Source organism: Sus scrofa, chromosome 2, assembly GCF_000003025.6.
Source record: "Sus scrofa isolate TJ Tabasco breed Duroc chromosome 2, Sscrofa11.1, whole genome shotgun sequence".
Taxonomy (NCBI): Eukaryota; Metazoa; Chordata; class Mammalia; order Artiodactyla; family Suidae; genus Sus; species Sus scrofa.
In genome coordinates this window covers 78,136,392-78,148,957 of record NC_010444.4, presented here as the reverse complement: position 1 = coordinate 78,148,957, position 12,566 = coordinate 78,136,392, and the positions used below count along the sequence as shown (strand labels likewise).

The following is a 12,566-nucleotide window of genomic DNA, read 5'->3' as shown; positions in this document are numbered from 1 at the left end:
CAGCAGAAATTGCCATAACATTGTAAATCAAGTAGATAAAAATTTTTTAAATTGTTATTCCCCTATGAATAAGGTGGTTTTTCTCTGGTTACCTTCCAGAACTGTTTGTCTTTATTTTTAGGAATTTAATTAATATATTGCCTGGTGTAGATTCCTTTAGATTTGTCCTGTTTGGGTTTTGTCAGCTTCTTGAACTTTTAGGTTTAGATTTCTTGCCAAATTGAAGGAGTGTTCAGCTGTTACTTCATTTCTTTAGTACTTTTTCAGTCCTGTTTTCTTTGTCCTCTGCTTCCATAACTCTGAGGACAAGAATGTTAAAATTTGTATTGTGGTTCCACAGGTCCTTGTGTTTCTGTTCATTTTATTTAAATCTGTTTCCTTTCTGTTATTCACATTGGGTGATTCCTATTATTCTGTCTTCCAATTCACTGATTCTTTCCTCTGACCTTCTATTCTGCTATTTGAACCCATCAAATTTTGTTGTGTTTGTTTGTTTGTTTGGAGTTTGTTTTTGTTTTAATCTTTTTGTCCTTTTAGGGCCACACCCATGGCATATGGAGGTTCCCAGGCTAGGGGTCTAATCGGAGCTGTAGCTGCCAGCCTACACCAGAGCCACAGCAATGCCAGATCCGAACTGCTTCTGCGACCTACACCACAACTCATGGCAACCCTAGATCCTTAACCCACGGAGTGAGGCCAGGGATCGAACCCGCAACCTCATGGTTCCTAGTCAGATTTGTTTCTGCTGTGCCATGATGGGAATTCCCTATCAAGTTTTTTATTTCATTTATTCTATTTTTTCAGCTTTAGTATTTCCATTTGGGTTTTTCTGTTTTATTTGTCTACCAAGACTTTTTCTTTGCTGAGTCTTCCTGGTTTTTTTCCACTTACTTCAGGCATGTTTGTAATTTCTCATTGATGCAGTTTTATTTTACCTTCTCTGTTTTGATCAGATTATTCTAATGTTTCTATCATCTCAGTGTTGGAGTCTGTTATCTTTTTCTTTCAGTTTGAAATCTTCATGGTTCTTGATATGATCAGTGATTTTCACCTGAAACTGTACATAGCCTATAAGACTCCAGATCTTATTACCTTTTCTGGTTTTCTCTAACACTACTATGGCAGGAAAAATAGAGAGCACCATCTCCTTACTGTCTGGGGCGAAGTAGGAGTTGAGATTCCACTTAGCCTTTGTTGACACCTGAGAGTCAGCTGGGTGTAGGTGGCAGTTTTTGCTCCCTGTGTTGTCTCCATAATCACTGCATTGGAGTGACCTCATTACTACTGGGAGATGATAGAAGTATTGACTCTCCTCAGCCTCCTCTGACATCATCCCCAGAAGGGAGATGAAGGAGCACCTCATTACTGTGGGTTGAGGTGGAAATCCAGGCTTCCCTTCGTGATCTCTTCTGATACCACAGAGTGGAGGAGGAGGAGCTTTGTTACTGCCTGGAAGGGATAAATGAACCAGCTCCCTAGCTGGCCTTCTCTGACACTACCCTGCTAGGTTTGTTGGGGCACCTCCTTACTTCCTTATAAGAGTGAAAGTCTAAGCTCCCTGATTGATTGGTCCTTGCTGGCATAACTAGAGAAGCCACCATGTGTGTTTCTTTAGTGTTTAGGTAGAGTAGAGCTGTAACTATCTAAAGGTTTTGTTTTGTTAGGCTGCCCTTTCCATGTCTTGGCTTTTGTTTGATTTTTTTTTCTTTTTTTTTTTTTTTTTTCCTGTACTCATTGGTGTTTCCTTGTTGCTGGCTTCTTTATCTCCATGTCTGGGAAATATAAGGCAAATAATAAACCCAAGGAATTCACCACTGTTGTTTCTCAGGTCCTAAGGTCTTTGGCCATTCTGCCTTCTTACCACATTTCAGAGTCTTATATTTGTTTACACTTGATTATAGATATTTTAGTTGTATTTAACAGGACCAATAGGGAAAAGTATGTTTATTTCATCATTCCAAAAGTGACTTCTCTCATTCACTTTTGTTCCTTAGTTCTCAGCACTCAATATCATGTTTTAATTCCAGCATTGTGTTGTACTTTTTACCTTTATCCTATGTATATTACTTTTTCAAGCAATGAAGAGCAGATTAATTTTAAATTTAAAGGAATTCCAAAAACTAAGGAGGCATTGGAGGAAATATACCATTTGGCTTCATGCATTTATTAGAGAGTCAAAAATAAATGTTTGGATGAGCAATGAAATCCTGCTATAAAGCACAGGGAACTATATCCAATCACCTGTGATGGAACATGATGGAGGATAATGTGAGAAAAAGAATGTGTGTATTTGGGAGTTCCTGTTGTGGCTCAGCAGAAACAAATCTGACTAGTTTCCATGAGGATGCAGGCTCAGTCCCTGGCCTCACTCAGTGGGTCTGGGATCTGGCATTGCTGTGAGCTGTGGTATAGGTTGCAGCTCTGGCTCAGATCCTGCATTGCTATGGCTGTGGTGTAAGCCAGCAGCTGTAACTCTCATTTGACCCCTAGCCTGGGAACTTCCATATGCTGAGGGTGCAACCCTAAAAAGCCAAAAGGAGGGGGGGTTAGATATATACATATGTGTATAACTGGGTCACTTTGCTGTGCAGCAGAAATTGATGGAACATTGTAAATCAACTATAATGAAAAAAATAAATGTTTGAGATGGTTTTTAACCTTATAGAAAGATCTTAGAAGGGAAGGTAATATAGTTGGAAATAGTGGTTGCCTCTAAATATGTTTTACACTAGAAAAGTAGTGAAAAGATAGCATTAGTGTAGGCCTTTAGAATGGGATGCTAACCTGGTACTGAGGAGTTTTTAGTAGACTTCATTTTCTCAAGATAACCTTAACATAGGGAGAGGTAACTTTCAGGTTATAAAACTACCTGTCTCATTAGATTGTGACTAAATGAAAATTACAGGGCTCTGGTAGTTGTAAAGAACTGTACACATATGGGGAAATGATACTATTGTAACTTGTCTTCCTGCAAATACATACTTTACACTTACTTATAGGAGCATGTTTTTACCGTTACAGTTTTTAAATCCTAAAGACCTTAAGGGTCAACTAACTTAGCTATTCTTCCTATCCATGAGTTCAGCTTTTAATGAAGGATACTCTACTACCTCACAGGTTGGAACATTTCATCTTAAATCGTTCCGATGTTTACCAACCACTTCTCTTCTGAGCTGGCTTTCCTCTTATATCCTATCCTTTAGTCCTCATTCTACCTTTTGAGCCTTTGAGTTCGCTCTTTCACAAAAGGAAAATAAAAACACTTTTTTCTCTGTGCTGAGATCATTCTTATATAGCCTACCTTTTTTTTTTAATTTGGAATGGCTAAGGTGTTTCATCATTTTGACTATCTTCAATCTTTAGAATTTATTAGTCTGTCTTCTTTCCTTTCTTTCTCTCTCTCTTTCCCACACTCCCAGTATATGGAAGTTCTTGAGCCAGTAATTGAATTCAAGCCACAGATGCAACCTACAGCACAGCTGCGCAACGCCAGATCCTTAACTTACTGTGCCGCAGCAGGAACTCCACAGCCTTTTTGTGTGTGTGTTGTCTTTTTATGGCCACATCCACTGCACATGGAGGTTCCCAGGCTAGGAGCCAAATCAGAGCTGTAGCTGCTGGCCTACAGCACAGCCACAACTACACCAGATCCCAGCTGTGTCTGCAACCTATATCACAGCTCATGGCAACACCATATCCTTAACCCACTGAGTGAGGCCAGGGATTGAACCTGTGTCCTCATAGATACTAGTCAGATTCATTTCCACTGAGCCACGTCCAGAGCTCCCTAGTGTTTCTTAAAGTGAGGCATTGATAGGAATTTTGCTTTCAAAACTGTGTACTATACAGTTATTTCTTGTATGTAAGAAATCCTGAGAGGATCTTAGAATGACAGATACATGTAATTCATTTCATTTTCTTTCGTTTTTGGCACTTATGAAACAGTGATTGAATTTACAGATAGATCACTGTCCTGTGGTTTTCTCCCCTTTTAGTGGCTTATCTTAAGGTCTGTCCTGTCTTATTAATTTTATTCATTGGAATTTTTAAAAATCTAAGTGCTGGACTGCATTTTTTGTTAGGATGTGGTCTTGTTATTTTTGTTTCATTCTTAAATTTTGATTCATTATATTGTCTGCCAGCTTTCTTTGCCTAGTTCTTCTTCCCCCCCTTCCCCAATCTAGTTTCACTTATGAAAGTGTTGATGAGGCAGGGTCAGATGCAGAGCACTGTTGCATATCTTCTAGATTAACATCAGTCCGTTAATAATCATTTTTTGACTACCTGTATAGAACATGAATGATTTTTACTCTTCATGCCAAAAACTGAAAAAAATAATATTTTCTCTAGTTTGATATGTTAATATATATGTAGTTAATATTCACTATTATAAGATGATCTAGTGATTTTGTATATTTTTCAATTATTAAATATTTTAGTACTTGTCTTGGTTTCATTTTACCTATTTAAAAATATTTCCAGGAAATCCACTTACCCAGGATATTTTGAACCTCTATCTGGAACCAGATGGAACAAGAAGGCTACTGAACTATTTGCTTGATAATTTGGCAGGTACTGCAAAAAGAAGTAAGTGGTCATTTGATTAAACCTTTTTTTTAGAAAGACATATAAGAATACTGTTTAATTTTGTGTTTTATATTCAACTAGTTTCAACAGAACAACCACCTCCAAGATCTTGGATTATGTTACAAGAACCAGACAGAACTCGGCCAACGGGTTGGTAGCCTAATTTTTTTAAATCTTATTTTTACTTGGTCTTTATAAATCTAACAGTATCGTTGGCATGCTTTAGATTATGGGCAGTGTTACAGTAGAATGTTTAAGGTTGGTTTGGTTTGGGGAATAATAATAAAGACTTGTTTACCTGGCCTCTATGCGATACTATGGAAAGTATGGTATAGAGCATACTTCTCAACAAGAGCCGATTTTATCCCCTAGAGGACATTTGACAATGTCTCGAGATCATTTTTTCTTTTTAATTTTTTATTTTTTACAGCCCCACCTGCTACATATGGAAGTTGCCAGGGGTCAAATAAGAGCTGCAGCTGCTAACCTACACCACAGCCATCAGCCACACCAGATCCAAGCCGCATCTGCAACCTATGCTGCAGCTTGTGGCAACTCTGGATCTTTAACCCACTGAGCAAGGCCAGGAATTGATCCTGCATCCTCATGGACATTATGTCAGATTCCTAACCTGCTGAGCCACAACGGGAATTACTGGAGATATTTTTTGATTGTCGCCAACTGGTGGAAGTGCTCCTGGCATCTTGCGGCTAGAAATCAGAGATGCTATAGTGCAAAGCAGAGCCCAACAGCAAAGAATTTATCCACCCACAATGTCAGTGGTGCTGCCGTTGAAAAATCCTGCTATAAAGTGTTCATCAAATTCAGTTATACTAAATTCACCAAAATCTTTCTATATTGTAAGTTTCCAAACTCTGCTGTATTCGTTACATTTGATAAGATTTTAAGATCGCCAAAACACCTACTCAAAAGAGAAATGAAACTAATATCCTCTAATCTTTTAAAATTGTACAAAAATAGTTTGAATACTTCTATGATGTATGCAACAGGTTTTGGTCTATAATATCCCTTTTCTTTCATGTGAATTAATAGTAGTTCTGTAGAAGAAAAGTAGAAATTTTATGAAGAAGCCCATTAAGAAAACTGTCAAATTTCCACATCCCACATTAACAATTGATGAAGTGATGGAGGGAGCACAGACATGAGGAGCCTAGTCTTAGAGAGTGAAGGGCTCAAGGTCTTAGTCTTTTAGCTTCGGAACTTTCTGTGTGTACCTCTGTAGCAGGAAATACATTATTATTGACATTATAATTTGTTTGCATATCTATCCTTCATTATCTGACTTAATTTATGCCGTGTCTGGCATATAGTAGCTTCACAATGAATATATATATTGAATAAAGTCAAACTTAGCATTGAAGTGAAAACTATTGAAATTAATTATGTTTTTTTTTTCCTGCCACGTGTGTGAATAAGTAAAGTTATTTTTCCTACAGCCTTGTTTTCTGTCATGTGCTATAATGTTCTTTGTGATAAATATGCGACCCGGCAGTTATATGGCTACTGTCCATCATGGGCACTAAATTGGGACTACAGGAAAAAGGCCATTATTCAAGAAATCTTGAGTTGTAATGCTGATATTATAAGTCTTCAGGTAAGTCATTAGAAGAGTTTAAATTGCACAAATACCACAACATTGATAAAGCAAAGAGCAATTAGGAATGCATTACACTGACACATTTGAAGTCAGAGCTTTAGCAGTTCTTAAAATACTGACTTTTTCTGTATTTAGAGAATTCTGAGAGTATTCACTACCTGCTTGGTTTTGTAGCACTGTGCTGCCAGATTAAGCAAACGGGTTAAGCTGGGTTTTAAGCGTTTGCTCTGACAGTTAAAATATTCACCTTCCCCTCCCTGTTGCCACCACACACTATTTTTGAATTGGATGACAATGTTACTGAAATTATGGCGTTGTCTAGGTATAATTTTGCTTTACTACCAGTGGCAATTGAAGGGCAAAGCAGAAAGAGCATAGAACCTGGTGCACAATAACTGTATTCTCAGTCCAACTCTCATAATAACATAACCTTAGGCAAGTCACTTTCTTCTTGTGGCCTGAAATTATGATCTGTGGAGGTCCTTCTACCTCTCTGATTTTTGTTCTACGCTAATTCTAAAATACAAGGAAATATGCATGCATTAAAGTATATGTCTTTACTGCTAAACAACAAAGAATTGACCTTGTCAACTGGTACCTCTAAAAGGATAAAGAGGTGTTCTGATTAGTTTCAGATAAATTACATTGACAAGGTACTACATTCTTTATTCTGCTGATCAGTCTTTTGAAATTATTTAAGCTCTTAAACTGCATATAAAGTTTATGCCTAGAAATAATTTTTGTCTTATGAAATAACTTTGCTGTTTACAATTTTTCAGGAGGTTGAAACAGAACAGTATTACAGTTTTTTTCTGGTAGAACTGAAAGACCGTGGCTATAGTGGATTTTTTAGTCCTAAATCTAGAGCTAGGACAATGTCAGAACAAGAAAGAAAACATGTTGATGGCTGTGCAATATTCTTCAAGACAGAAAAGTAAGTCATCTTATATTTTAAAAAGAAATTTTTCTCTGTATTTGCAGGGCTGGGGCCAAGGGGACAGAAATTAGTTGGCAAATAAGAGAATGAGGCATTATATTATTACTCAAGAAAAAATACTGTTGACTTAGAGGTTTGTATTGATTCATCAAAAATGTTTTAGAAGACATTTTCAAAGTGCTGCTGTTTCTTCAGGTGTTTGCCAGGGTTTAACTTCAGTTGTTAATTGAAACACCTTGTAATTGCATTCCATCTGGAATGGTAGGGATTCTTAAGTCCATACTTTGGAAGATGATTGTTTTATAATTACAAGATGAAATAGTCCAACATGAAACTTCAACAGAAGAGGACTGTATTATCCTAAGCTATGAATGTTTTTCAAGATGTTATTTGTGTCTGTAACAGACTGAGAACAACTTAAATGGACATGGGAAGCTTGTCATTAAGTGTGGAGGATTTTCCATAATGTGATTTACATGACTTGATATCCTTTAAGGAAATTTGGGAAAAGTCCATTTTCCACAAAGCTAATTAATGTCTTGGTATTCCCAATTTTATACTTGTGCGTGTTTTTGTTTTTGTTTTAGATTTACTTTGGTTCAGAAACACACTGTTGAATTTAATCAGCTAGCGATGGCAAATTCAGAAGGGTCTGAAGCTATGCTGAACAGAGTCATGACAAAAGATAACATTGGAGTTGCTGTACTGCTAGAACTTCGAAAGGAATTGATTGAAATATCATGTGAGTGACCTTTTCACTTCCTATAAAATTGATCTCTAAAATTTAATAGAAAACAGAAAGTTTGTTATGTTTTAATAGTCTTATCTAACACCTGAAGAAACTCAGAATTTAAATCTTTTCTAAAATACCCTTTTTTTCTGTACCACAAAGCTTAAGATGGGAAAGCATTGCCCAGAAAAGTTATTTCAAATCTTAAAGGGCATAAAGCCAAAGGGAAAAAACAGGTTTCTTGGGAAGACCAAGAATTTTTCACATAAAAGAAATGTCAAAGTGAATATTCATTAAAATAACTGCTCAGAGAGAGGAGCTTCATACACTTCTATAACTTCTTGGCAACAAGAATATTCTATATGCTGACTTCTCTTCCTGACCGACTTATAGTCATTATCTTAAAGTTCTTGAGTCTTGAAAATGAACCACTTATTTCAAGTTTAAAGTATATTTAGAGTGGCTGTCATACCAAGATCTGAAACTTCTGTCCCTTGAGCAACAGTTGGAAAATGGGGTGTTTACCTTGAAGGATAGAAAAAATGAAAGATGGAACATATCAGTGACTGTCTTAACTATATCTTAAGAAACAGGGTGTGGGTTTAAAATTATGACACTCACTTTAGTTCATCTGAACCAAGACTAGAAGTTATAAGTGGACAGAAGTGTTAAAATCAAGCTGTCCCAAATAGAATGAGCTGTGTTTGTTCAAATAGTGAATGCCCTAAGTTGGAAGTACTCAACTCAGAGGCTAGATGTCTATTTCTCAGGTTTGATGTAGGGTAGATTCAGTCATCAGGTGGGAGTTGTTAACTAAATTTTAGGGTTTTTTTTTTCATTCCCAAGACTCTTGAGATATTACTTGCTTTCAGACCCTGTGTGAATATATGGGCTGATGGACAGGTTTTGTTTGTCTTCTTTTTATCTAATATAGCTGGAAAGCCACATCTTGGAACAGAAAAACAACTTATTCTTGTGGCTAATGCTCATATGCATTGGGACCCTGAATACTCTGATGTGAAGTTGGTTCAAACGATGATGTTCCTCTCAGAAGTGAAGAACATTATTGACAAAGCTTCAAGAAGCCTTCAGTCCAGTGTATTGGGAGAATTTGGAACTATTCCACTGGTGTTGTGTGCAGATCTTAATTCTTTGCCGGACTCTGGTAAACACACACACAAATGCTCTTTTATTATGTAGAATATATACTGACTTAAAAAAAGTTTTTGTAATGTGTTGTTTCTGATAATTCCAAATTTCATTAGTCAAAATGAAAATTCAGTTTCTACAGTTTGTAGTGGCAGCTCTGAATCAGGTTAAAACATTTTTTTGTGGAGTAGGGAGACCATTTTGAAAATGAAATTATATTATGAAAAACCTCAGGAGTGAAGGATGTTAATCATCTTCAGTAAGCACGTAGGTGATAAATTGAAGTAACTCATTAAAGAACATATAATTGTATTTTCACTATCCCCAGGTTATATGTAATCCAGACTCTGAAAAGGTTATTAAGACAGCCTCTTTGGGATTCCAGCACGTGGTAGTATAATCCAGTTTAAATTTTGCTGTGTATTAAAGGATCTCAAATTTTGGTGGGCTTGATTAGAAAAATACACCTTGGGTGGAAATTGAGGGTTTTTTTATTAATGTAGATCAGGCAGGTGACCTTTAACAAAAAAAGAATAAGAATCTTGATTTTTATTACAAAGCAGAATACAGAAAGCCTTATTCTTGAATACTTTTCCATTGATAGTACAGTGAATAAACTGTAGTCCTTGAAATATCAAACCAAGTATTTCTTTTTTGACCTTCAGCCCCTTGTTTATACTTTCTCATATACATAAGAATACTTTACCGTGGAAATACATGCATGCATGAATGTGTGCACACACACAGTTTTGGAGTGGTTAAATTCAATAGCACATCGTTGCCATCAGATGACATCCATTAATAATGTATAAACTATGTTAAAATTAGTTTCCAGGGGAAATAAAGGTGTCTCAGATCCATAACTCTTTAAATCACCTCATCAGAGCTATCTGGGGATTTCTAGCAATTTCTCTATATACTTCTCATGCTTTATTTATTTTTTTTTTCCTTTTTTGGCTGCCCTGCAGCATATGGAGTTCCTGGGCCAGGGATCAGATCCCAGCCACAGTCACGACCCAAGCCACGGCTTTGGCAACACTGGATCCTTAACCCATTGTTCTGGGCCAGAAATCAAACTCTTGTTACAGAGCTCCCAAGATGCCGAACTCCTCATGCACTATGTAGCTGCAAAGTGTCTGAGAGGCAAAGAGAGACTCTTGTTAAATAATACAGATCTTAAGACCCATTTCCATGTTGCAAAATCCAGTATTTTAATAGCAAAAAACCGTACATGGGAAAATGTGCAATTTTGCTAATTAAATGAAAATTAAAATAAATATTTGTGGGAGTTCCCGTCATGGCGCAGTGGAAATGAATCCAACTAGGTTGCAGGTTTGATCCCTGGCCTTGCTCAGTAGGTTAAGGATTTGGCATTGCTATGAGCTGTGGTGTAGGTCACAGACGCGGCTCAGATCCTGATATTTGTGGAGCCCATCTTATGCTTTAACATATTGGGATGTTAGTGTCTAGGGATGGTGAAGTTGCTCTGTAACTCTTTCATAGTTGGCAATATAAATATTGGGTCAGTTAATCCTAATCTTAGTATTTTGTACTAAGTAAACAAGCAGAAACCTACATACCAAGATGTTGGTTGTGGTGTTAATTTTTTTTTAAGTAGAAACAACATGAATTTTTAAAAAACAGTGGTTTCACAAATACTATACATCAGCCCAGTTGTATTACACAGTCATTAAAAACATAATTGAGAAAACACATAAGTTCTTGTGATACAGTAAAGTGTAAATGTAAAATATTATACTATTACTAAAACCACATAGAAATGAATTTCTATAAGCTCTGGCAAATGTGAAAACATTTTAAAAAGTGGGAATATGTGTGATTTAAAGCTGTTTACTATTGAATTATCTTATTAGTTATGTGTTAGTTATTCACTCTATGTTATACTTTACAATGCAACAGGTACATTTATTTTCATTATAGGTGTTGTAGAATATTTGAGCACTGGTGGAGTAGAAACAAATCATAAAGACTTCAAGGAACTGAGATATAATGAAAGTCTTACAAACTTCAGCTGTAATGGGAAAAATGGGACAACCAATGGAAGGATCACTCACGGTTTCAAGTTAAAGAGTGCCTATGAGAGTGGCCTGATGCCTTACACAAATTACACATTTGATTTTAAGGTGAGTCTTGAGGTTAATAAATTTTTAAAACATCCATTTTGTAAGAGAGTCTTGTAACTTTACAATGGCTTTAAAATGTTAATATTCAGAATGGAATTAAGGTATCTCAGTATAGTTGACAGCAATGTTCTTTTGTTATTCCATGTCATTAGAGTAGAATTACATTTAATTAGAGTCTCATCCCTGCCTTATAGATACCTGTTTGAATCATTTCCAGGGGTAAGAAATCAGATGAAATAATGATAGTAAATCCTGAGTAACTGTCATCTCTTTGGGCAGTTAATTTTTTATAGGCTCATTACTAACAGCGTGGATATGCAAAACCGTCATATCTAACTTGATATCAGTTCAGATGAGGTGTTCCGTCTCTCCTCTTTCAATTTAATTGACACTGTACTCCTTGAGAACCAAATGTGCTTTGTCACCAGCCATTTTTTAATTTCTAAAATATATTTTATATACCTTTGTACACAATTAATGGATTACAAAATGGAACTTTTCCTTAATGATTCTCCTCATTTTTATTATCAATGATTGTTTTGGGCTTGTGTTCATCTGTCCTTTTTCTCCACTTTTTTTTTTTTTTTTTTTTTTGCATTTCTGCTCTCTTATATCCTAGTTTTGCATTTCTAACCTTGTGGAAAAAATAATCATTCAGGTTAAATTATCTGTTAGAATAGTGTGAGTATTGTGTTAACCGGTTCTTAATTTTGGAGAGGAGGGTTGTTTGGACTCCTTTGAGAAACAGTTGAAAACTGACAGTTTTGTTTTGTTTTTTCAGTTTGACTTTGGAGAATCCATTGTACTGTAGATAATGATTTAACCGTGGGAACAGATGAGTATATAGAGTTGAAGAGAGACCAAAGTAGACTCTGGGGGAAAACTAACATGTAAATGATAGTAACCAGAGAGAAGGAAAACTGGGATAGTATGGAAACTTAAATGCCAAGGAAAGAAAGGTTTTCTGGGGGAAAAAGGAGTGAGTGTTAAGCTTCATAAAGATACCGATGGAGTTGTTTCACTGGAGAGCTGGTCAGAGAAACTAGAATATGATGAGTTGAAGAATAATGAGCAATGAGATAGGAAAAACCAACTTTTAGATTCTTATTTCAAGCAGATTGTTTGAAGAAGAGGTGAGGGTGATAACCAAAAGATGGAAAAGATTAGGGTTGTTGTTGTTTTTTCTCTTGTTCCTATTACTGATATAAAGTTAGGAAGAAGACACTTGAATGCACCTAAATGCTTTTGCCTGTGAAGGAGAGGCTGAAGTTATAGGAAGAGAGAAGCAAACCGAGAGTAACTTAGCCGTGTGCCAGATGCTGTGTGCCTGGGTGCTTTTGAGAGTATGGAGAGCAGAGATCTGGTGGGAGAGATAAGTCTCAACCACACAGATGAGTGTAT

General features: G+C 36.3%; 1 protein-coding gene across 5 annotated transcripts in view; it reads left to right on the top strand.

The window, feature by feature from the left end:
• The window catches only part of CNOT6 (CCR4-NOT transcription complex subunit 6), a 71,283-nt gene that overhangs the window by 53,561 nt on the left and 5,156 nt on the right, over positions 1-12,566 (top strand). For 4 of the 5 annotated variants that reach the window (XM_013994856.2, XM_013994860.2, XM_021084315.1 and 1 more), the window contains exons 5-11: positions 4,483-4,587; positions 4,669-4,737; positions 6,045-6,202; positions 6,985-7,139; positions 7,730-7,884; positions 8,807-9,037; positions 10,963-11,165. In XM_013994856.2, the coding sequence (XP_013850310.1) occupies positions 4,483-4,587; positions 4,669-4,737; positions 6,045-6,202; positions 6,985-7,139; positions 7,730-7,884; positions 8,807-9,037; positions 10,963-11,165 (1,076 nt within the window). The remainder of the gene's footprint in view (positions 1-4,482; positions 4,588-4,668; positions 4,738-6,044; positions 6,203-6,984; positions 7,140-7,729; positions 7,885-8,806; positions 9,038-10,962; positions 11,166-12,566) is intronic. The other variant, XM_003123627.5, reaches the window with a different exon arrangement.